The sequence below is a fragment of the Ursus americanus genome, chromosome 2, assembly GCF_024610735.1.
Source record: "Ursus americanus isolate L20-20 chromosome 2, mUrsAme1.1.p, whole genome shotgun sequence".
NCBI classification, from domain to species: Eukaryota; Metazoa; Chordata; class Mammalia; order Carnivora; family Ursidae; genus Ursus; species Ursus americanus.
This window is the reverse complement of record NC_142128.1, coordinates 84,800,377-84,826,761: the sequence shown is the minus strand read 5'-3', so window position 1 is coordinate 84,826,761 and position 26,385 is coordinate 84,800,377. Positions and strand designations below refer to the sequence as shown.

The 26,385-nt window shown below is 43.5% G+C and overlaps 1 protein-coding gene across 5 annotated transcripts in view; it reads right to left on the bottom strand.

Annotated features, from left to right (window-relative positions):
• Positions 1–26,385, bottom strand: part of C2H1orf21 (chromosome 2 C1orf21 homolog) — a 219,440-nt gene that overhangs the window by 39,468 nt on the left and 153,587 nt on the right. For 2 of the 5 annotated variants that reach the window (XM_087858378.1, XM_045811474.2), the window contains exon 4: positions 8,637–8,732. The exons of the other annotated variants lie outside the window; for them this stretch is intronic. In XM_087858378.1, coding sequence (XP_087714504.1) covers positions 8,637–8,732 — 96 coding nt within the window. The remainder of the gene's footprint in view (positions 1–8,636; positions 8,733–26,385) is intronic. 5 annotated transcript variants of the gene reach the window in all.

The following is a 26,385-nucleotide window of genomic DNA, read 5'->3' as shown; positions in this document are numbered from 1 at the left end:
CATTCCTCTTAGAAAGATCCTTGTGATTCTACTGGGCCCACTTGGATAATCCAGGATAATCTCTCTGTCAAGATCCTTAATGTAATCACATCTGCAAAGTCCTTTCTCCCACGTAGGGTAACATACTGACAGGTTCCAGGAATTAGGATGTGGACATCTTGGGGGAGGGGGTCATTCTTGACTCTATCTTTTCCTAGTGAAGAGCTCAGCATATCATATCCACAAAACTCAGTCCCGTCAGGAAAAACCAGGTCCATGGCTCACAATGAAAGGTTATGTAGGGACAGAAACATGGATTGACAAGTACTTATAGAAAACCACAGCAGAGAACCCTATTGGTGCATTCTTCACTAAATCAATGTTTAATGGTTCATGTGTGCCAGACTGTGCCAGAGTATTACAGATATGATCCTCAACCACTGAAAAGTCAGAAAGTGAACCGATGTTTGGAAATGATAGAAGTATGTGTGGTGGAAGCACTTGAGATGACACTTAACTCCGAGGAGGAGGCACGGAAGCTTCCTGGAGAGGGAACCAGGCAGGGTTGAGCCTGGAAGGGGAAGAATGTATACATACACAGGCAAAGAAGAGAACATGACCAATACTTGGAACCATGGAGAGCCAGGGAGAGCATGAGGTGCCAGGAGGGCATATGAGACAAGTGGTGAGGTGGGCAGGGGTGGAGGGCTCCTGCTTGGACATTGGGTTTTCCTTTGAAATAAGGAGGAACCACTGAAGTTTATGAACCTTCTGGCAAAACATTTCAGAGATGGAAGCAGAGAGCCCATTGGGAAGCTATGCCAGTAAATCAGCAGAGAGTCCGTGAAAGCTAACTAAGACCAGAGGGGTGCAGCGTAGTGGATAACAAGAGAACAGGCTCTGAGTCAGACGACCTCTCCACTTTCTACTTGTGTGACCTCGAGCAGATTATGTAACCTGTGTGCTTCAGTTCCCTTAGTGGTGAAACGGGGACAGAAGTCATACCTCCTTCACCGGGTTACCTGTTGTACAGGAAGTGCATCACAAATGATAGCTTGTATTAATAAGATAGTCGTCCCAGAAATAAGGATGAGGAAACGCATTTGACAATTGTCACGAATATTACTGAGTGCCTCCTGCACGCTGAGCGCTTTGCTTTCCTTTGAGGGAAACAAGAAAAAGACAAAGGAGATCCCTGCCCTCATGGAGCAATTGCAAATCTCAGAGAATGAAAAACCCCAAGTACTAAATACAGCATTTATATATCATTAAAATATAAACATCTATAAATAAAATAAATATATATAAACAAAGCATTTATATATATACTTACAGAAAGTAATAGCACCGACAAAATCTGAGGTCATCTGATTGTACAGGGGAGGTGGGGGAGGACAAGGTTTAGTCAAGGAGGACAGCCAGATTTTTGGCTGAGCTGACAACAGGAAATGGTGGTGGCCGAATGGAGAAATAAAGGAACTTCAGGGTTACTGATTAAAAGGGTGAAATATGGATTTCAAAAAATTGTTTTTTCTTCCTTGCTCCGTATGCGTAATGGGTGGGGCAACTCCAAGTGACAGTATCTTTCTGGGCAAGCAAAGGAAAGGTGATATGGCTCTTAAGCAGCAACGGCGCTGGACAGAGGTGCAATTTTCTCGAAGGGAATGGAATGTAAGCTTCAGGGCCTAGACCTAGATGGCCTGAACAGTCAGAAGAAATTAGGAAAAAAGGCAGTCTTTCTGAATGGACACGTTAGAATGCAACTATTTTTGAGACCACAGCCTTTACTTATCACATAGTCTCTCCATGTGCAGCCCAGCCGGCATTCACGGGGCGGGGGGGCACTGTAGCTGGAGAGACCACCCGTCTGAAGGCCCGGGACACTGCTTTACCTCACACGCGTGGATCTGAGCTCCGGGCTGACTGCATCCAGGTGGTCAAGGAATGTTTCCTTGCTCCTTTGCTCATCACCTTGATTTCATTTTTTCCAGGACCCTGCGGCAACGCCGGAGTCAATCCTTACAACGCTGTGACTCAACAGGCAAGAAAGTCTTCCCTGTCAGGGCCATTTTCAAGAATCTCAGGAAAACACCGATTAGCTTGCCTTCCGTCCAGTGCCGACTTGGCAGGAGACCACATCTTTTATTCTGCCTATGAGCTCTCTGCATGAAAAAAGGTTTTTTTTTCTATTACTGGACATATTTACAAAACATGCACATTCTCTGTTGCATGGATTTCTCTTTTTAAAAAGTGTGTTTAAAGAAATCTTTTTATGTTTTCACATAACGGGAGTTCTAAGTTTTGACTGTTGGAAAAGAACAGATTTCTTCTTTCTTTTATTATTTCTCCATCACTTCTAGAATTAGTCCTGGCTAATTCTAAATTTAGCTCCCTCCCTGTACATTTTCTTCTATACCCTTCTGCCACCTCTCCCACCAGAAGTCGGTGTAAATGAAGGGAAGCCGATGTTTTAACAGTGCCCCCAGGCTTTCTAGCTAATACAAGTGTCAGTCCCGTCACAGCACGATTATTTTACAATGTGGAGTCAGTCACTAGATTTCTATACAGTCTTGACAGTCAATAATCAAATGTGGCGTTGTTCCATTATTGATATAACTTTTAGCCCAAGGCTAGGAAAAGGCTGGTTGGTTGTAACTAGCAACTGGGTTGGAAAAAGCTCTTTAAAATTGAAATATGGTACTTAGCCAATAAAAGACAAGCACTATTCTTCCCCAACCCCCACCTCCTTTCGGGGAAATGGGCGGCTAGAAATATCTTCATTCTAAACTTCACAAACAGAATTGATTCTGAAATGCTTTAATGAGTTGTGTTTAACCAGGAGTGTCTTTATTTGCTTACCTCCTTGGTCTCTTAGACTTTCTAGAAAAGCTCCCATATTCATCTTTTTCCACATGTACCTTCACAGCTGGTGTACCTTCCCATAAGACTTCTCAGCCGAGCACTTACTGGCGAGTGGGACAATGATGGGCCTGGGCCGCCTTCGGCAGCCTGACATCAAGCTGGGGGAGAAGCGAAGAACCAATGATCTGCGTTCCCTGCTGCTGTCATTTCTCATCTCTCTGAGGTTCTTTTAGGAGACTTACTAGTGGTACGATGGGCCTTAGTTTACTAAGTCTGCCTTATGTAAAATGGTTTCTGAATGTTTGATCCCATTTTCTCCATTCTTCTCACTCTAGATCCTACCAGGCAAATAAGTCTTTGCAGACAGCTTGCTTGTTGCCTCCTTCTCTGCCTCTCACCTGAAGTGAAAGTCTTTTCCTACCTGAGTAAAAGGGCGGGGCGGGGGTAGGCTGGGGGAAGGGTGGGGCTGGCATTGAGAGAAAAATATGTTAGACCCCATGTCTAAGAGCTCTGATGAACCACAGGGGCCTAAATATGAGACAATCCCCATTCCGCCAAAGACAAGATCCTCAGAAACGGGTCCTGGCAAGCTTAAATACATAATCAATCCTTCAGGAACGTAGTTGAAACCTTCGGGCGACGGACTTATAATAAATATTAATTCAGCTACGCAAATATTTAAAACCACATATTGTGTACAAAATTATATGAATTTAGAAATACTACTTTTTCCACACTCACATTTCGTCAATTTAAACGTCCCAGGTGCATCTGGTATGAGAATTTTCAGCATCAGTCACCCACTTTCTGAGTTTCTAATGTTTCCAAGGCATATTATCTTCACTTCTGACTTGCTGAACTACAACGCCGTTCGGATTTTTGTAATGTTGCTGTCTTGGACATCTAACCGCAAGCCATAAATACCCAGGTTGGTGGTGGTGAGCTCCACGTTGTTCACCACTTACTGCATTATTCTTTCAACGTTAACTGTTAAAAAGGCTGTTACGATGACGCACAGAAATATTACTGAATTAGAATTTTTTCCCCCTCATTTAGAAACAAAAATGATTCTGTCGGCAGGCCCCTCTCTGTAAGCACTTCAAGCGCTCACTGACTAGAGCCGGTGTTTTAGGCTAACATTTTCCTTAAACTTTGTGTTCAAATAACAAGAGTGCCCCGGACCATGGGATTCCTACAGAGGGTGGCCTCCACTTTTCTCAGGGACTTAAACAAAATCCTGCTTGTCTTCTGGCAAATACCACGACATCGTGAAAACTTCCCATGTGAATATGATGGAAACGTATCTTTTACCACCGTCCAAGGTTTCCTGATAACACGTAATAGAAATATTAGAGACTTCATCCCATTTCTCAAGGGGAATACTGAAACGAAATCTCACAAATGTTGAGGGCCACATCTGTTGTCCAATGGTCATTTGGTAGAAAACATTCCGAGGCTAATGAAACAACACAGAACAACTTGCATGTGTGCTGATGTGCTTGTCTCCGTCCCTATTCTCTCTCAGAGTCATTGTTCCAGAAGATAAACTCCTCAAGTACACATATAACCGTGTTTAATTTGTTTCCTCCATGAGGCCATCATGTATGTCTGTAACTGATGCTCCCGTGATAATCTGACAATAGAGACACGCAGCTTTCTCTAGTCTTTGTCACCTGCTGTCTTATAATTGCAAAAACAGTAACACCAGTAAACATAATAGCTCTCACTGACAACACCCCTGGCAGGTGCGAGACACCACACCAGGGCCTGTGGGCATTGATTATGTTGGGACAGACCAAGGGCCCCGCACAGGCCCTGCCGTGTGGTAAGAGCCCAACAGATGTCGGCAATTACTGTTATTGTTACATTCTAACTTTTTATTATTTGATCCTCGCAACAACTGTATGAGGCAAGCATTCCCAGGGAACATTAAGGAAACCACTAAGGACACAGAGGCTCTGAGACAATTTCTAAGTTGCCCAAGGTCAGAGAGTTATTGGCCAAAACGGGACAGGAACATAGGCATCTCTTTCAATAAATATTGTGCATTCTTTTTTTTTTTTAACAGACTTTTTTTCTTTTTTTTTAAGAGAGGGAGGGAGAGAGACAGCACCAGCAGGGGGGAAGGGCAGAAGGAGAGGGAGAAGCAGGTGCAGGGAGCCTGATGCGGGGCTTGATCCCAGGACCCCGGGATCATGACCTGAGCCGAAGGCAGACGACGCTCAACCGACTGAGCCAGCCAGGCACCCTGATACTGTGCATTCTTAAAAAAGCCGAATCTATATAAATTAAAGAGGGTGAGAGTAAGAGCAGTCCGCATAATTTTTAACAGCTGCTTTGTGTTTCAATACCAAAAGATGAGATGAGAAGCCTGGAAGTGACCCAGTTTCAAAGACACAGGCGAGAACCCCACGGCCATTGGTGAAAAACAGTATCTGTACCTCCCAGACCAAAGCAGCCAAGGCCGGGCGAGTAATGTGAATAGTTGATACACCTTGAGTAAGCAAAATGGAGTAGATGGACCAGGTATAATGGATAAGGACAGCCATCGGCGAGTACCTCTCCAAAGGCATTCAAATTACATTTTTAAAAATTGAGGTAGAATCGACATATAACATTAAATTAGTTTTCAGGGGTACAACATGATTCAATATCTGTATATACTGCAAGATGATCACTACAGTAAGTCTAGTTAACATCTAACCACCATACATAGTAAAATTCTTTTTCTTGTGATGAGAACTGTTGAGGTCTACTCTCCTATCAAGTTTCAAATGTGTAATATAGTATTATTAATTATAGTCACCATGCTGTACTTTACATCCCCGTAACTTATCTACTGTATAACTGGAAGTCTGTACCTTTTGACCCCCTTCTCCCATGTTGTGTACCTTCCACCCTCCCGCCTCTGGCAAGCATGCAAATATAAGTTCTTAAAAAAGGACATTTCTACTGGCCAAACGTATAGTGGTAGGCTGGAGCTGGCCTTTACTAGGAGAGACAGATGTTAAATATTCAGGAATTTTGTTAGCCAACAGTTGGTAGTTTGAAATCTGCCTTTGTGGGAGTAATTACACTGTGGAAATAGGCAAACAGTATAAATCAACCCCTTTCCCCCCCCAGGGAGCTAGTTTACCAGCACTGTCTCTATATAATCATATATGATTTTGTTTTAGATTTGTTTGCCATCTCTACCTGAGTCCTTGTTCTAGGCTTGAGACAGGTGTTCACGACCAAAGTAAGGGGACCTTACACAATTAAGTGGCAGCTTTTTCCTTAAATAAATACCCTTTATACGTGGTCCAGGGGAAACTACAGTCCAGGGGAATGCTTTAAATGGACCAGGCTGAAGTGTTATCATGATGCTTTTAAAAAACTGGGTTAAGAGAGCCTAAATTTTTAACTTCCATGGGCTCAAGTCCGAGGACAAATTGCTGTCATGTCCTCTCCCCAGCAGTGACTTCTTCCTGAACTGATGACATGGGATCCTTTTCCATCCCTAGCTCACTGTTCTGTTGCCCTGGGTCCCAGTCTCCAAAAAAGCACTACCTGGCCACGACTACGTCTATCATAGTTCTGTCTCGTAGGAAGTTCTACTACTTCTCCTCCAAATTAGGCAGTTGTCTATAGAGGGATCTTCTTTGAAAGGACACTGTAATCTGGAAATGAATTAAGAGTTTTTTGGTTTAACCTTCCACAGGGCAGGAAAGTCCAGCTTCCAACAAAATGTGAGGCGGATGAGAGATTGCAGCTGATCTGTGAACCACAGGCCTTTCAACCCAGCTCTGCAAAATTCTCAGGCTTCCACTTAATGACCACTGCGGAGGGAGACGAGAGACAAGGGGCAACGGCAAGTTGCTTTCTTGTCCAAATTAATGAACCACCACCCGCTCTCCTGCTTCTTTATCATCCAAACAGCTCCAACTCTGTCCAAGACTAGAACATAAGAAGCTGCGGAAGCAAGTCAAGGTGGGATGGTGCACTTTATCAGCCTTGTGAAGAAAGGCAACCCCCCACCAAAAGCCGCCATGATGACAAAATGTCGGTCACTTCTCTCTCACTGCTCTTGCATTGGCGCCTCTGCTTATCTGTTTATCCACCTCTCTCTCTCCTTACCATGGGTTGTTTAAATGCTTCAACCTAATGGAATGGAAGCCCCTTAGAGACAGCGATAGCGTCTGATCTACGTTTGTGGGCAGTATGTGACAGCGGGAGGCACTCAGTAAAAGTCTGAGGAAAGAACGAATGAACGTTTGTCCTCCTTTACTTGACTGCCTCAACTATTTGGCAACATTGATCCCACTCAGAGTATGATGCTGGGCAGGCGGTTCTTAGGAACGAAATTTGGAGCTGGGGCATGAGGGCGGGGGCACCAAAGCGAAGAAGGAATGGAGCTTCTATTGTAGTCTTCACTAAAGTTGTGTTTGGGGCCCCACGGGAGGAAAGAGCGAGGAATCACATCTGTCCAAGCACATGACATCATCACTTTAAAAAAGCTAAATTATAAGAACCTCACGATATTTAAAAAAAAAGTTTTTTTTTAACTTATTGCAAAGAAAGAGAAAGTGCTTAACTCTAAAAACCTTTGAAATATATTGACCATAAACCCTCTAGGTAATAACAGTACTGCGCGACAATGTTCCTCTCTTAATTACAGTACCGATCGTGTCAGGTTAGACCTTCTACAAAACCTATAGTAGTCAAGTTCATGGAGACAGAAAGTTGGTCATTGTCAGTGGCTGGGGGCAGAGGGGTGGAGAATGGGGAGTTAGCGTTTAATGGGTGCAGAGTTTCAGTTTTGCAAGATGAGAAAAGTTCTGGAGATGGATGATGGTGACGTTTGCACAAAAATGTGAATGTATTTAGTGCTACTTAAAAATGGTTCAAGCAGTAAATTTTATGTTATGTCCATTTCACCCAATTTTAAAAAATGCACAGCAGAAGTGAGAGGGAGTTCTCACCTCCAGCCTCCCCCAGGCTTCTTTTAAAAGATTTTCTTGATGCTTCATCAAATCTATTTTATGTTCTCTCCTTATTTTTATATACTCCAAAATTGACATTAAGCAGAAAAAAGATTTATGGATAAAGATCTGTTACAATAGTCACTTATTAGTTTACATAGTCTGCAATCTCAAAGGACAACTGGTGTGTCACATAATCCAATGAACTAAAGTGACCTGCAGGCTCGGTGGCCCTGGCAAACACCACACCTCCTACTCAAGTTTAGATGTGCGGGAATTTGAACAATGTAATGTCACACATGTGGAACCTTTTAAATGGGGACTCTGAGAACACAGAGCAAACGAGCTTTGTGAGAGGAATACAGGGCTTGGTTCGTTTATGACTCCAATGCCAGACCACGCTGCAGGGGAAAAACATCCCTCCCCTGTGGGAGGCAGTGAAGCCAGACTAAAACCGAAAGCAGCCAAGGCCTCAAATGAGTATAACACTCTCACTAGGGAAGTACCAAACGAGAGTTCGGAAACGAGATGCATGAGATCTAGAGAACTGGTTCTCTGGAGGTGGCCAGATCTTCAAAACCCAGACTCTGCCACTTACTGTCTGTAAATTTGACACATAAAATCCTCAGAGCCTCAGTTAGCTTCTCTGCAAAATGGGGATAAAAGAATGTCTCTCGTAAAATGTTAGTATCCCATGAAGTGAGGTTAAAGAAGGTAATGCAAGCATCTGCAACATGGTAGATATTCAAATAACTCTTAGATATTATTTTTATCTTCATGATGTATTATCTATTACTAATAATATATTTCTTATTAGTAGTCGTATGTACATACATTTCTGAAAAGTAACCAGGTTGGCCTCAGAGACTTGTCCTGATGTCCTGGGGTGTTTGAGAACAAGGAAGGCACCTTTAAAGATGGTGGTCTAGTCTAAAAACAAACAAAAGGTCTAATCTATCCCCTCTTTTACATCAGTAGTGACTACTGCCTAGAGAGACTAAGGAGTTGACTGAAGGCCATACTGTTAGTGGCAGACGTTAAAAACCTGTCATATGCCTCATTGTACCACACAATGATTCACCCTCAGGAGACCTTGGTCTGCGGTCCCTGGCTCTCTGTCCCAGGTAAGCATGGAACACTGACCACTGACTGGAAGCTCTGTGCATGCAGGCTGGGCAGGTGGACCATGGGATTCAGGGATGCGATGGGCCTTTTAGTTACAGAATGTCCAAGGCAGTGAGTGTACTTGGGTCTATTTACTTGGGCCAGAGAAGGTGCATCTCAGCTTGTCTTGGAGCGTCTAAACCTCCTTGCCAGCATCCTGGGAGCCAGATGGGGGAAGACAACCAAGGATCTCAGCATTCAGAATGCAGACTCTCACTTAAAACCCGCTTTCACTTTGGTGCATCCCTGCTCTTAATAGTGCCTCGTTCTAAGGAATGAAAAAGCGGACCTGGGTTTCAATGAATCCTCCTGTTTTTAGCCCCACTTTCACTTCCATATCCAGAGATAGCTAGTGTGAGCAATTCCTGAACTTCTCGTGCATTCTATAGTGTAACTGGCTTTCTGGAGTTTGTTAAGTAGGTTTCCACTCTGCTTTCCACTTTATAGAATGTTAATATTGTTGTCTTCTGTTAGTCATAGAAGATTACTATTATTTTGTAGAGTCCTTTCACGTTTTATTGGCATTTCAGAAGGAAATGAACAGCTACATTCTACCTACCTATTCCACCTAACCTTTTTTTTTTTTTTGGTAGTAGGTTCCGTGGCCAACATGGGGCTCGAACTCACAACCCCGAGATCAAGAGTCGCCTGCTCTACCAACTAAGCCAGCCAGGCGCCCCTACCCAGTCTAATCTAGGCATTCTGCATACACTGTTAAGTTCTACAACTGTATGCAATAGTTACTGTCATTCCCATTTAGCGGTGAGGAAACCGAGTTTCAGCAACTTGCCCAAGGTCTCCCAGAGGGTTTGAACTCTGGTCTTTCTGCTATGAGAGCCCAAGCTGCAGATCACAACCACATCCAAACATTCACGGTGAAATAAGAGCTGCCGATCATCACCGACCATGAATTATGTGCGAGGCTTCTCAAGGGCTTTGTGTGTATTCACTGCAACTGCTCTGTGAGACAGGTACCTATTACCATTCACCCATTTTACGGAGGAAGAAACAGAGTCACAGACTGGTTATGGAGCTCATGCAAGATCACAGAGCCCAGAGAGTCTAGCTCCAAGGACTGTGTTCTTAAACTCACCGAAGTTAAATACACTACGTCTACCTTGTGGACTTCCATGATTTACTTTAGGAACCTCCCCCAGCTCTGCTTTTTCTCTTTCCTAGATGACTTACTCCAAAGATAACAAACAAACCCCGAATCTCCTTAAAACAGCCAACCAAAGCAGAGACAATGACTAGAAGACATCCAGATTTAAAGTAAAATCATTTTGAAAATCTTTGCACAAGAAATTATTCTCCTAGATCATGCTCTCTCGTCTGTTTACAGTTACCTTCACACATTCAATTCAGGGATAATGAGAAGAATGTGCCAATACAACTAGACATATTTAAAAACCCATACTTTTTAGAGAAGAAATGACAAATAGAATTTGCTTCCTAGTCTTATAGCCTAAAATTATATATGCTAGGGGGTGCTATTGAACAATTTTAAGGTTTTTTGTCCACTTGATATTCTTAGGTTTGCATATGATAGTGCTCTGGGCTCGGGTGAGCGTATAATTTTTAATTAAAGTCTCTTTAGCCCCAGTTTGCTGTCAACTGGCACGATATTCTACTGCAGAAGAAATTTTAAAGTAAGTCATATTCATTATATGTACAGTTAGTCCTCATTCATGCAGAAGCATTAATCACCCATTATTTTCTTTTCCACTTACATGTCCGAGAACTCAATTAAAAGATAATGAAATGTAGGTGTTAAGCCCAAAGAAGGTGTCACTGTCTCCAGAGCCATATCAGTGGTGTAAAGACTTGTGTCCCCGGGTAGTTAATAGACCCTGCGAGCTGAAGGCAGCCCGAAATCAAATTAGCGAAACCAAAACATGAGCCATCAGGAAATCTTAGTTCTAAATCTCTTGCTCCACAATTAAGCTAAATTACCTAAGTCGTTGTTAATAAATCACAAGGCAGGAAATACACAGGGTTCGGAAGGCTGAACTGATACAATTTGGGCTCCACAAGCTCGGTCTCAAATAGAACACGTGACGTAGTCAAACACAGACAAGGCCAAACGCCAGGCAGAGCCTCCCCCGTAAGAATCCAGTTAGGAACGAGGCACTTGTAGACACATCTCTCCTTTTCTGAACTTCCAAGAGTGGTCTAAAAAAATGATTCGTTCTAGAATTGTGCCTTGTTCGACACAAAATCATTTCCGTGGTGGACGCTTACATCTGTTTCGAACGAATAAAGGTTATCGGTTGACTGTAGCGCCGACAAGTCTGCAGCACTTCAAGGGAAGTTCAAGAACCGTCTGCGTGGGCTGAAGGGCACAATGTGCTGAACGACGATCTCCCGAGACAGCCCCGTTACCCGGATTCTTCCCTCGCTGCTCCGATATTGTACGCGGCTCCCCGGCCGTCGCCAGGCAGAAGGCACTGGGTGCCCACGTGCCGACGGAAACTGCGCCGACAGGGGGAGCGCTCGTTCCTGCGGCCTCTGCCCAGGCTCGGGAAGCGCTCCCATCGTTCAGGGAGAGCCGCTACTCTCCAAACTGCTGTGTAAGGGCGAACCACGTGGCTCAAAGAACCATTTGCCTCCTTGAACGTTACCACGTCCAACATAATTTTTTCCTGCCAGCTCTCAAGTCCAAGATAATTATTGCTTATGATCAGAAGACTCGACAGCTTCTGGCGTACTGAGCTGAGGTGGTTTTTCCTGCTACGCACGAAAGCACGCGAGTTGCTCCACGTACTAGTTTTCTAAAACCATTTAGTGTGTGCTTGGAAATAGCTCTCGGCAGCATACACAACACATAGGTCCTTTTGCAGTTGGCAACTCTGAAACTACTATTCTGGGATACAGACTAAAAAAAGAAAACCCTAAAAGCCTTTTTGGTTGAAAACTGATTCTTAGATGACTTTTTTTAAAGAAACCAAGGGGAGAAAAATCTAAAGTATCATATTTTTAAAAATCCTAAAAATATATCTATCCAACAAACAATGTCAAACTTTTGGAACCAATGGTTACTTTCCAGGGAGTAATCTCAAGGATCTGGGAGAGAAAACACTTTAAGTATGGGACTGGGGCTAAGGCAAGTGATCGGGTTATGTCTTGTAACTAACTCATACCTGTTAATTCTAAAATGCCAAATTTTGGTGTCATCTTGTCACGGAATGCGTGCTGTCGCCCAAGTAACACCTACTTGACTGTATCAGCGAAGGGCCTATTGCCCCGCTCAAGGTTGTCTGCCAAGGTTACCCACCCCCCCACCCCTGCGGCCAGGGAAACTGAGGGACACACTCGTGTATCTCTGAGATGGGCAGAGGGTTGGGTGAGGAAACGCTTTGAAATGCATGAAAATAGCTTCTTGCTCAGGCACTGGCAGACTCACCGGGGGCGAGGGAGACCCACTGCCCCGCTATTGACTCTAAATACGGTTACTGCCCTTCTCAAGACGATCTCCACTAAAACTGGGCTCTTCCACAAAGGCTGGAAATGATCTCTCCTTGGAGAAAGGTTTCTCATAGAGAACACAGATCACATTGCAAACAAGAGCGCTTAGGCAATGCTGAACAGAATTAAGAAACTCAACTGTTTTCAAAAGGTCCTTAAGCACACTGGAGAGCATCGTTTATGTACAGACAATGGAAACATTAATTAAAAATAATTCCTATCTATTCATTAAAACAGGCGACTTAAGAGCTGCCATTAGGCACCATCTCATTGATCAACAATCAAAGAATCATGCACATAAAGTGAAGAATTCATTTCATAGGGACATCTTTGCCGGGGACTGGCTCCTTTTAGAGGTGCGTGGCTCAAGATCATGCCTGTGCCATTGGAGGATTCTGGAGAGCCTGCTCCTGGGGGCTCATGGCTTCCGGTCTGGAGTGTCTGTGGCGGATGGTGGGGAAGAGGCTGTCCGCGCTGGCTAGGTGCCCCTTTATCTGCAGAAAAGACACCTGACAGTGACTCCTTCAGATAATCAGAGATCTCCAGGAAGGGGGGAGGTTCCTCTAATATTGGAAAAAGCCTGCATTTCCTCAAAAGTATTCTGATTTGGCGGTTGTGTGTGTGTGTGCGCGCACATGAATCAGTGCAGTTTTGCTATCGTTGAAGAGAACCATTCCCGGAAATCCGGAGTTTATACACATCAGAGAATCTCACACATTCAAGGCTTTTAATCTGTAGGTTTGCAAAAATCTCTCGTGTCCTTTCTTTGGTTCTTAGAAGCTCCAAACATGCATTACTCTTCAATTTCATCTCTTACTCTCCTCTGAGTAAAATAATCCAATATCTATTAAGCACTAATGTGAGAGCAATAGGACTGTACTCTCTCTTAATGCAAAGCAAACATAACCTTCTTTCTTGGCCTCTTCAACTAAGTAGAGAAGGTGAGGAATCACGACGGTTTAATGCATGTCTACTCCGTATGGGGCATCTTGCTTGAATTCCCCATAACCCTTTACATCTCTTGGCATTTTACTGACAGCGCACCACACATGCATACTGTGGACTCCTCCTTCACAGGTGACAGGTAAATTCAAGCTCAGAGAACAACAAGCAACTGAACTGTCACGTTCACGGGGCTGGGTATTGGCAGAGCTGAGCTCCAACCAGTAGGCCTGACTTGCACCTCCCCACAGAGGCAGCGTTACCAACTCGGGTGACTGGGCCCTCAGCTCTCGCCAGGACTGTCCAAAGGTTTTACATGTACTGACTGAGTTAACACTCATAACAATTCTATGAGGAAGGATTATTAATATTAACAGTCACCATTTCAGATGAAGAAACAGAGAGCTTAAACACCTGGCCCCGCTCACACAAAGCATCAGACTCCAGGTGCGCAACAACCAGAGAGAGCAGCCAGGTGACCCAGCAGATTCCTCCCCTCACGACGGACCCTGTGTTCACAGTGCTGGAGAAGGGTCCCCGCAGAGGTGACTGCACTTGACCTCTGACCTTTTTCCAGCTAAAGATTCCTAGATGCTTTTGTTCACAGCCTAATGGTTTAAGTATGTATTTTACTTCAGAATTCCTGGCATATAAAATGGGTGTTTAAAAAAAAAATCCTAGCAACTACTCTAGGAAATATAAGAAAAAAATGTACAATTTGTCACCTTGCCGAGATCAAATATTCTGAGGCCCGAGTGACATGACCAGTCATCCTTACACAAGTCAGAAGTCATGAGGGTGGTTTAGTGATGGGCCCTGAAGACTGTATATTCTGTGACATACATGCTAAAAGCTTCTCATTGGTGAGCGTGTGTGCGGGTGGGGGGAATGTGAAGAGGTAGTTGGAGAGGAAAACAGAAAGCTAAGGTGGAAACGGTATGCCAAGCTTCCGCTTCAAAGGCTGCTAATGAGAGAGTGGGAAGTGGGAAGGAAGAGGAAGCAGGAAACGGCAGCGGGGCCCTCAGAGAGCTGGTCATGGCCAAGGCAGCCAGTGGCTTTGCTCTTATCATTTCGAATACCAACTGGGTAAAGCAAGACCTGTGCCCCATTTCATATAAAACAGAGGTTTATCCCAATATGCTTTTAGGACACCTGCACGCTGGTGAAGTTCTTCCAGAATCCCCTACTTCACATCTGAATAGCTGCGTTGAATCACAGTGGTGTCACCTAGGAGGAAAGGTTCCATCAGCTACTTCCGTGGTAGTGCTGCCAAGCCATAGGTGGTAGTTTTTTAAAGTTAAAACAAAGTGACGTAAAAAAAAACAAACGAACAAGAAACTACTAAAAATCAAAGAGCACCAAAATCAATCGAAATGCTTCCTAATTGGAAAATTAAAACTTGAAGGACACGGTGTTTTAAATTGGGAGCCTGGCAGCTCAGTCGGCAATTCCTGACCTCACACTGGGTGCAGATTACTTAAATAAATAAAAACTTAAAAAAAAATAAATTGGGATTCCCAGGCGAACTTAATACTGTAAGAACAATAATGGATCTATTCATGACCCCCACTGACATTTGCAAGAGTGGGGAGGCTGGGGCATACCGCTGGGGATTCCGGCTCGATAGCGCAAAGATGGGGGCACAGGGCAGCTCACATGCGTGCAAATACACCAGCGATAATTCATCCGTGGATGTGATGTTTGCCAACGAGGAGAAACTCTTTACTGTATGAAGCAAGATAAAAACCGATAGAAAAAAACCTAGCATTTTCGGGAAAGGAGTGGGAGGGGAAATGACATAAAGGTTAGTGAGTCTTGTGATACTCGGGCCACTTTTATCACAGAGTGACTCAGCTGGACAAAAAATAGAAATGGATCTTCTAAGCCCAGACAGTCTTCCATTCATCTCTGCCTTTCTAAAATTACAGCATCCTCTTTAACAGTTAGATCATGTTTGTGGAGCACGGTTTTCCCCTGGGCTTGAGCCGACTGTGCCCTGTCACTACGCAGGTATCACCTTTCTACTTCGAAGGCGGGTTCTGTGGTGCCTTCTGTCGCCCTTCCTCGGTGCACCGAATTGTTCCAAAATAAAACGTTAACAACCTTTTCTGGCTAAAAGCGTTATATGAGCCACAACCACCCCGAAAAATAGTGAGCAGCAGTCACCAGGGGACTGCTGGAGAAGGTTCCTTCCTTCCTGGTTTATTTTTAAATAAAGAGGGGGTTGCCCCCCGCCCCCAATTCCCTTTCTTTGGGTTGGCCCAGCCTCTGGCGGAGGCCCTGCATCCTTCTCCTCTGCCCAGATCCATGAGATGCACCAGCCTTCTTAGAAATAAGACTCCTTTCGCAGCAGAGGCCCTGTGACTGATCTGGAAGCAAGAACAGGTTCTGGGATACGCTTTGTTAGCCTGCAAGGGGCGCCCACATGTCAACAGACGCTTCAGGTTCCTTTTCTCAGGCCCGGAGACTCGAATCCTACCACCGCTGCTGACCTACCCCTCGGTTTATTTGTCCACGAAGCTAAATTAAACCCCGTGACAGTATATTCTTCCGTGAACACTGTGAACGCCTGTGTGTGTGTCTGTCTGAGGTGGGGGGTGGGCAATTTGTAATTAGGATAACATTTCTTAGGTATCTTTCTAGAATATAGTTCAAAACAAAGCAGAAAGGAAGCGGCATAGCTTTATCTCCCTCTTGCAGCCCTCCCCGCCTGGGGCGACACTGAGTTCGCTTCAGGGCTCCATTGTGTCCAGATGGCCTGGAGGGCCAGTATGCAGCTCCACGCAGGGACAATTTGCATGAGGCACCAAGCTGCCTCCAGGGAAATTATTTTTCCTGCCAGAGACTTGTTAGCTAAGTCAGAAGAATGCCTCTGCGTTGGAGGGGCGCTGTGATGGCTTTTTCCTCAGAACTCTGATTCAGTCAAGCCACCCGCCCCCCTCACACACTCTCCCCACCGCCCCCCTCCAACCCTAGTCCCAGCCTCTGTCCTAGGAGTCAAAACAGGGAGGTTTCACCAAAAAACTGAGGAAAATTGGGAAGCATAAGGTAGCTCTGGTCCACAGCTCTGGGATAGGAAGGTAACAGATGTCTTTTGCATGTGGGTGTGAGTGTATGCGTGCGTGTGCGTGTGTGTGTGTGTGCATGTAAGTGTGTGTATGTGCTTATTACCACATCAGCAGAGAAGACTCACGGCATAGTTCCACAAAACAGCGAGTGGACTTTGGTTAGGAGTCTCCCACAGTGAGAGAAGCAGCATCTGGCCACGGACATCAGTGCCATCAGCTTGGACCCTGAGGGACTGTGCCCATGCAGACATGAGTGGTAGCTCAGGGGGCTTCTGCCTGGCACCCACAGATAGGGTATAGGGGAGTAAGGGTCCAGCAGCAGACCCAACAGGAAGCTGGAGCAGGGTAGGCGAAGGGTAGAGGGGCTGGCGGTGGCCATTGGTAGTGTTGGGACTGTGCTCAAAGTCACCTGTCAGATATCGCCTGGAAATCCCAAGAATAGCTCAGGAACCTCAATAAGAGGGGGGTGTGTGTGGGGGGGGCAGAGGTCCTCCTCCCACAAAGCACATAGAGGCAGAGAAATTCATTCATCCATTAGTTCATTCATTCATTCTACCTAAATGAAATTGAGGAGTAGCTCTGTGCCAGGTATTGTTCTAGATGCTGAGCAGGGGAAAAAAGGACAAAAACCAGTGTTCTAATAGAGCCTTCATTCTAGTAAAGGGAGAGGCAATAAAAAATGAGCACACATATCATACATAATATGAAGTCAGAGGGTGAGAAGTAGTAAGAAGAAAATACGACAGGATAACAGAGGGCAGGGGTTGGCGGAAAAGGTCAAGGTCTCTGGAATTAGGGGAATGTTCACATTGTTGTCAGATGTTCACACAAACATATATACTTCTGAATTTTAAACAACAAAAAAGCTTCAATTTTTGTTTCTATTTTCAAGAATCTTCCAACCATCAAATTAAAAGAATCCTATTATACACCAATTAAAGTTTTACAAGGAATTTTTAATGAATGTTTGTAATTTTTAAAAAGATTTATTTATTTATTTTGAGAGAGAAAGAGAGAGAGAGAGAACAGGGTGAGGAGGGAGAGAATCTCCAGCAGACTCCCTGCTAAGTGGGACATTCAAATGACTGAGCCAGTCAGGCACCCGTGTTCATAATTTTTATTGTGTTTAGATTTTTTTCACAAATTATGATGCCAAGGAAGTGTGCCATAAACTAAAGTTTACAAATCTTTGTTAACCATGGACTTCCTTGAACTGATGTTTGTTTTATCCATTGAATGAATGAATGAATGAATGAATGGAGGCATGATACCCCGGTTAACAGATGGATTGGCCTCTATTTCTGTAAAATGAGAGTAAAAACCATAACCATAGGCTTGTGAAGGTAAGATAGTGTGTTTAAAATGTGTAGCACAGGGGCTCCTGGGTGGCTCAGTCGGTTTAGCGTCTGCCTTCAGCTCAGGTCTCGATCCCAGAGTCCTGGGATCAAGCCCCGAATCGGGCTCCCCGCTCAGCTGCTTCTCCCTCTCCCTCTGCTTGTTGCCCGCTACCCTCTCTCTCCGCTTGTGCTCTCTCTCTCTCTCTGTCAAATAAACAAACAAATAAATCTTTTTAAAAAAGCATTTAAAATATATTTAAAAAATGTGTAGCACAGGTTTGGATAAACGTTATATATGTAGTAACTTATGGTTCAAGAATAAATACTAGGATGTAATTTATGTGAATTCTAAACTATCTGTTTAATGAAAATTACTTAAAAACAGCCTGTAAAATAACTTCTGAGCCTAGGATTATTCATGGAAACCTAGCAGGCATTCTCAAGAAAAAAATGGAATGAGTTTTTTGCTCTTAGATTCATTAATGGAGTTTACAATGAAATGTTTTTTCTTAATTTAAAACAATAAAATACATCTTTCCTCATCCTGGTGTTTGTGAAAAGCTGTACCTAGACTGCATTAAGAAATCAAAGAGAGAGGCACCGGGTGGCTTAGCCACTAAGCGCTGGACTCTTGATTTCAGCTCAGGTCATGATCTCAAGGTCATGAGATGTAGCCCAGTGTCCCCCCCCCCACCACGCTCAGCAGGGAGCGTGAGATTCTGCCCGAGATTCTCTCTCCCCGCTCTCCCTCTGCCCCTTCCCTGGACTGAGACACCCATGTGTTCTCTCTCTCAAATAAGTAAATAAATATTTTTAAAAAAAGAAAGAAAGAAAGAAATCCAAGAGACCTGTTCAGCAGGCTTTGGGATCCTCTGTCCCAAACAGAGATTCAGGATTTGAACATGCTGTGGACATCTGCTGAGCAACTATTATGAGTACCAGACATGGACCAAGACCTTTAGAAATGGATTCTCTAATTTAATTCTTTGAAAGCTAATATGAGGAATACATGGAAGCTATTTCTCTCCTGAGCAGGTATGTTTCTTCTCTAGGCTAAATGATAAAAATGTCCCTTACTTTCATATAAATACCAAATACATCATTGTTGTCTTTCTGATAACCAAAGTAATAGTTTCCTTGCAGAAAATAAATCATTTGTTACCCTTCCAAGTGCCACTAACAATATGGAATATTTCCTATGTTCGTTTGTTTCTCTCTCTTTTCCTCACTCTCTCTGCTGTTTTTTTTTTAATGATTTTATTTATTTGAGAGAGAGCGAGAGCGAGCACAAGTGGGGTGAAGGGCAGAGGGGAGAAGCAGACTCCCTGCTGAGCAGGGAGCCTGAAGTAGGACTCGATCGACCTTAACCGAAGGCAGCCGCTCAACCGACTGAGCCACCCAGCACTCTCTCTGCTGTTTATCTGCAAAATTGGAATTATGTAAATAAACATTCTTTGAACAAATGGTTTTTAGTGGCTTTTAATATTTCATTATAGGATAAACCATTAAGTAACCCTAAGGACAATATTAGGAATTTAGGTTATTTCCAGATTTCCACCATTACAAATAATGTTGTAGTAACTATCTTTATACGTATCTTTGACTTCCTTCTTCTTGGAATAATGATTTGATCGACTTGAACATGAGCATCTTCATGGCTCAAAAAATCGTCATCCAGTAAGGTTGTAACAACTTACATCCCCAGCAGAAAACACCCCACTTGACCTTTGCTTGAATTGGCAGCATGATTTTAAAAACACATACAAGCAGAAAATGGCACAAAAAATGTTGTCCATTTCCTAGACAAAAAAATTTATGTTACGGTTTTCTTAAATCTGCTTTTGTGTGCGTGTGTGCCAATAATAAGGTCAGTATCACTTCTACCCCTTCTGTGAACACTATTTTATTTTTTTGCCGACCATATATTCATTTCCTTTGCCCATTTAAAAATAACTGGATTGTTAGAAATATCCTTACTGTCTGATAAAAACACTTTCTATGTTAAAGATATTAAATCTTTTTTTCGGTAATATTTGTTGCAAATATTTTTTTACTCGGTGATATTTACCTTTTAAATGTTTACTGAACTTTTTGACCTAAGGAATTTCAAATTTGAATATATTACACAGGATTCATCCCTGCCCTGCTGAGAGACCCTTTCTGTCCAATTCACAGCCCCTTTTTCAGAGAATTTGTTCCTGCCCAGAAAGCAGCAGACACAGGCTATGTAACTGAGCTCAGATTCCTGGTCCTTCCAGAATCCGGAGTGGCTTCTCCCCCTCACCCGTGGGAAGGCCAGACCCAATCACAGTGCCTGCCCTCGGGTTAATGTGAGATCTTTCTCTGGTATACCAACCCTCCATTTATTTGTGGTATTTTGAGTTCGTTTAGTTCCTTCTGCTCATAATTTTTACTAAAACATGATGAAATAAAAAGAATTCTTTCCCTTGTGGTTTCTTCCACTGCTTTTATATTTCAAAATCCATTCCCATCCCAGTATTGGTTAAGTATTCACCTATTTCTCTCTCCTAGATTTTAAAAGAATAGTCTAAAAAACTCCCACATGGTTCTCTAGTTCCCTGGAGTGTATTCTGGTATGTGGTTTGTTGAATAATCTATTTCCTCCCCCACAGGTTTGCTGTACTTCAGTGATCAGAAACTAGTGTCTGTGTGAATTTCAATGCACTGTTTTAATTACTGTAGCTTTATTATATATTTTAATATTTGAGATAGCATGTTCCTTTTCATTATTTTAAAAAAATTTTTCACAGCTATCCTGTCCAAAACTATTTTGTTATCAGAAGATATCTTTTGGGGGGCTTTGGGGGAGGGGATATGAAATGCCCGTCAAAGGGTTCAAATTCTCAGTTACAAGATAAATGCATTCTGGGGATCTAAATGTATACAGTATGTGGACTATGGTTAATAACACTGTATTGTACACTTGAAATTTGCTAGGAGAGGAGATCTTAAGTGTTCTCACTACAAAAGAAAAAGGTACCTGTGTGAGGTAATAGATGTGTTAATTAACTTGATTCTGGTAATTATTTCACAATATATACAAATATGAAATTACAATGTATACCCTAAATATACACAAATTTTGTCAATTATCCCTTAATAAAGTTATACCTTAAAAAAGCTGGAAAGAGAGAGAGTGGGAAGGGGCAGCCAAGGGAGAGAAATCTTAAGCAGGCTCCACACCCAGCACAGAGCCCATCATAGGGCTCAATCTCACAGCCCTGAGACCATGACCTGAGCTGAAATCAAGAGTCGGACGTTCAAGTGACTGAGCCACCCAGGTCGCCCCTATCTTTTTCTTTCATAATGTCACTAACTGGCTATCTCAAGCTTTTGAAAGCCAGTTACAGTTTAACCAAGTCTAATAAGTCTATCTTTATTAAACCACAAGAGAACTTACTTCTGGATGGCCAGGTCTAGTTACTGCCACACTCCTGGCTCAGCAGTCCTGCCAGATTAAATTAATAAGGCAGCTACAAGAAATTTTGCAAATATGCTGTGGGCAGCATTATAATTTGCCTTTTTAAAAATTGGGTGAAGAAAATTGGGTAGTTCACAAAAATTAAAACAAATTAATTCACTTTTCTTCCAAAAGTTTTTGTGTTTTTTTTTTTTTAAATAGACATTAACAGGCGTTACAATCTGGTCTAGTACCACATGCTTTCCTTGATATTGAGATCTTTTTAATTTTTACGCATTTATTTTTATTATTTGTTTTTTACAACAACATATAATAGTTACTGGTACCTTAAGGAAAACTATCCATGAACATCTCCAATCAACTACTATATTTTGTCTTTCATCATAGTTCTGAAGGCATTTTCTATATATGATTAGGGTTTTTCAGTGACATATATGTTTATTTAAAATTACATGAAATACGTGTAATACATGAAGATAAATAGGAAAATTAGTCATTTGGAGACTTTTTTTGATAAATTTTTCATTAAAAAGAGAAGTGATGGGGGCCCTGCATGGCTCAGTTGGGTAAGTGTCTGACTCTTGATTTCAGATGTAATAACTATCTTGATTTTGGACATAGTAACTATATTGATTCTGGCTCAGGTCATGATCTCAGGGTCCTGGGATTGAGCCCCGTGTACTCCATGGGGAGTCTGCTTGAGAATTTCTCTCCCTTTCCCTCTGTCCCTCCCCAGCCTTGCATGTTTTCTCCTCTCTCTCTCAAATAAATAAATCTCAAAAAAAATTAATAAGAAAAAAGAAAAGTGATGGACTAGGAAAAAAAAACACCTGCTAGGAATGTTCCAGAACTGCCTAATTGGCAGTACCTTCCCTGCTGTTCCACACGTGAATTTTTATACATCATAAAAGCAATCAAACAAAAAGAAAAAAGCCCAGAAAATATCTCAGAAGCTGAGAATGGGTCAGGAATGCAATGTTATTTAACGGAAAGCTAGGGACTAAAATATGTACAATGCGACAACTAAAAAGGCAAAAATGTTAGTGTTTATATATATAGACTCACTTTATATATTTAATATATATGCATAATTTTTAAGGAGTTTATTTATTAGAGATAGAGAGGGAAAGCACAGAGGGAGAGGGAGAAGCAGGCTCCCCACCGAGCAGAGAGCCAACACAGGGCTCCATCCCAGGACCCTGAGGTCAGGACCTGAGCCAAAGGCAGACGCTTAACCAACTGAGCCACCCACACGCCCCATGTATTTAAGTATAAATGAATTATACTTTATTTTTTTTAAAGATTTTATTTATTTATTTGACGGAGATAGAGACAGCCAGCGAGAGAGGGAACACAAGCAGGGGGAGTGGGAGAGGAAGAAGCAGGCTCCCAGCAGAGGAGCCTGATGTGGGGCTCGATCCCATAATGCCGGGATCACGCCCTGAGCCGAAGGCAGACGCTTAACCGCTGTGCCACCCAGGCGCGCCGAATTATACTTTAAAACACTGCCATAGACAGAGAAAACAAAATGCAAAGAAACAGATTTGAGGATTTTATGTGATATCTTAGTGATTCTACTTTATCAATTTAAAAACAAAGTACTCTAGGGGTGCCTGGGGGGCTTAGTTGGGTTAAGCATCTGACTCTTGATTTGGGCTCAGGTCATGATCTTGGGGTCCTGGGATCACACCCTGTGTCGGGCTCAATGGAGAGTCCGCTTGAGGATTCTCTCTTTCCCTCTGCCTCTCCCCCCAGTGGTGTGTACGCACACTCTGTCTCTCTAAAATAAAATAAATAAACCTTAAAAAAAATAAAAAAGTAAAAGCAAAGTACTCTAAATTAAAGTCTCACACTTTTCAGTAGAACTAGAGGGAAAATAAGTCCTTTTCTTGACCAAGATTTCCACTTACTTCACTTAAATCATCACTATGACTTTCTCATTTAACGGATGACAACATTGACGGTGAGTGGGCACTATTCTAAGGTCACACAGCTGGGTGGCTGAGTAGAATGTGAGCCTAGAACGCCAGGGCTTTCCGCCCCACCCGGGGTTCTTAACCTTTTATGCGCTATGGACCCCTCTCTGGGAGCCTAGTAAAGCCTACATGCTTCTTCGCAGAACTGTGTTCTTCAATCCTTAAATACATAGGGTGATAAAGGGAAAAATTTTGATAAAACAGAGTTACCAAAATATTTTTAGGAAAAAAATGTATGGTATAGCAATATATGTCCTTTATTAACGTTTTAAATAAAAAGATGTATTAGTGGGTCTGATAAATATGGTAATTTTGAAGCAATATGACCATTAATATTTCAACAACTTTAACTCAGTATCTACAATAACGTGATACGAAACCATCTGTGATTTCTACTGTTGCAAAGTCACAGCTTCCGCTATGGTTTGTTGCCTGCATTCATAATTAGCGCGTTGTTTCCTACATGCCTTATTTCCTTCTCCAAAGGAAGGCACCCTAAACACTGACGCTAACCAGAAGTCTAAATTTTAGTTAGAGGTTAGTGAAAATAAAGATCTAACTTTTTTTTCTTATTCAAGTTCACAGACTCCGAGCGTTTTGTCCACAGCCTTCGGAACGGGCCAAGTACTGGACGTAGACAGCACGCACACAGCGCAAGTCTCCGACGACGAACCGCTGATGAGCATGAGTCAAACCATAAACACGTGACAGTTCCCACTGAAACACCAAGCAGGGTCGGGCCCTCTACGGTGATGGTTCACTTGCTCTTTCAGGGACAATCGAACGAACCCACCCTTCCCACCTAGCGCGGGTCTGTGTGTGCACGCCTGCACGTCTGAGTGTGTGCTGAAGGTGGGAGACGAGTTACCGCGCTTCCGAAAGGCACCTGTTGAACCTGCCTGACCAGGGCTGGGCACCTGCTGACCTCTGTCCTTCGGGGCATGCAGCAGAGGTGCCACCAGCAGGTGATGGCAGGTCTTTGGGAAGTAGACCCTGTCAGCTTGCCTGGAGGAGGGGTGAAGCGAGGAGCAAGGACGTGAGGCCCAGCAGAGATGAAGGGCCTTGACAAAGCCGTAGCAACCTCCAGCCGGGGTCCCGGGGGGGCAGGGGCCACCAGAGTGGGTGCGGATAAGGCAGCAGGAGCAGGTGTGTTTCCAGTCACGTGCCTCGCCCACCTTGCAGCTGCACACTCCGATGCCCTAGGTCAGCATCTCAGATTGTTATAATGTCAAACACCCCTTTCTGAGAAATTCTTGTCTGATGCTCACCCACATCATCTTCCTAGAGGACAGCAGATTCGTTTTCATTGTTCTTCTCATAAGTGATGACGTATGTTCATTTAACCTATTCAAGTTTTTAAATTAATTTAAGATGTGAGCTAAAATTTTAAATACCTGAAATGCTGCCAAAATAAAACAGACAAACACACTTGGCTTATTTCCTTGACTTTGTCTGTGGGTGAGAACATTCCGGGGGTTGTGTGCATCTGTGTGTGTATACATGTGTGCCGGTCATGGGGAAAAGAACAGAGCTTCTTTACGGTTTTCTAGATTTGCTCCCTGTGGTTCTCAGAAACCGTTTTCCTTGCAGCAAGCCCCAAAACTCATTTTGAGCATGCCTGTCATTTGCAGTTTATCTAGGAGACAAAGACATAAGTTTATATGTATCCTTAATCGGCAAGGAAGTAGGATCATAATTACAAATGTAAATGAGCAAAGACTGATTACACTTGACAAAAAGGAGGCAGAATAATTCAGTCCCTATATAAATGAAAGAATGGTACTAAAAAAAAGAAAAAAAAGAATGGGTACTCCAATTCAAATTCCTTAGCTTGGTGTTCAAGGCCATCCTCCATCTGGGCCTACTGACTAGCGCAAGGAGAGCCTGCCCTGTTTGGTCTGGAGGTTTTCAGCAGCTCTGATTTTATCTCAACCCACCTTTGTCCTCACTCTGCTTCTCTAGTCTCAGTTCCTGGAATATCCTAGGCTCTGTCCTATTTTGGGGACTCTCATACAGTTTTCTCTGACTGGAAGACTCTCGACGATCTTCCCCACCATCCCTCCTCCATTGTCTAGTTAGTATCTACTTATCCTTCAGGTCTTATCTCAGGCCTGCCTGGACCCTCCAGATCAGCCAGGCTCCTAGGGGCTGCGCATTTGGTTGGGCAGAATGTGCTCTTAATAATGGCTCCTGATCAAGGAGGGAGAGGGAGGAAGTCCTGTGCAAGTCCTGTGCCCTGGGGCTGGGCTGTATCCACCTGCAGAAAGAGATTCCTTCGCGTGAACTAGAAAAACGCTCCAGCCACTTGCCAAACTGTGCGCCCCTGTGTGCATCTATCCGGAGGGGCTGCCTTTTAACTTGTCCACTTCGTGGGGATGGCTTTTTCTAATCTGCACAAAGGACTGTCACTGGTCCTGCTTTACAACTCCTCATTCGTGGCCCTGATCAGAGTCTGTAGTCATTGCTTCCTTCGCACAATTGGGTAGTGGCAGTTCTCCCACTAGACAGCAAGATCCATCTTACAGCAGGGACCACGGGTTTTTGCTCCTGAGTCTACTTCCAGGCTCTGACGCACTGTCTGGCATGGAGCAGGTACTCGATACATATCTGTGCCATGAATTCTACAAAAAGGACGGCCACGGAGATGCTGTGATGGAAGAAATACCCGGACTCGGGGACTCAAGAGAGGCATGTAGCAAACTTTCTTATTCTTACTGAATAAATGGGGATTCAACAGATAAGACGACATGGAAGCTGGCAGACCAAAAGACAGACTTCACAACTTAAAACAGAATTTTCCCTGAAGCGTCTCACCCCAGGGCTAGAAAGAAACACGCTGCTTCTGGAAGAAAGCAGGGTCAGGCCAGTAGTACCCCGAGAGCTTGCCTGGGGATTGAGGGGGTTTTAGACAGGACGGCAAGCTGGGAGGAACCCTAAGTGAGACAAAAATCTAATGACTCATGAGATTCCAGGTAGACCAGGCATCTTGGAACTTGCAAAATTTATTGAAACAAAAATTCTTGCCCAGTTGGCTGAAGATGTGGAGGCAGAAAGCCTCTACGTGCCACTCAGTCAGTGCCCTGCACAGCAGGGCAATGGGCTGCAAATGAAAAGCGGAGGCCAGCGTAGGAACAGTTACGGCTCAGAAACTCCTGCAGTCCTCAGGGACCTGGCAAAGAGAGCTCTGTG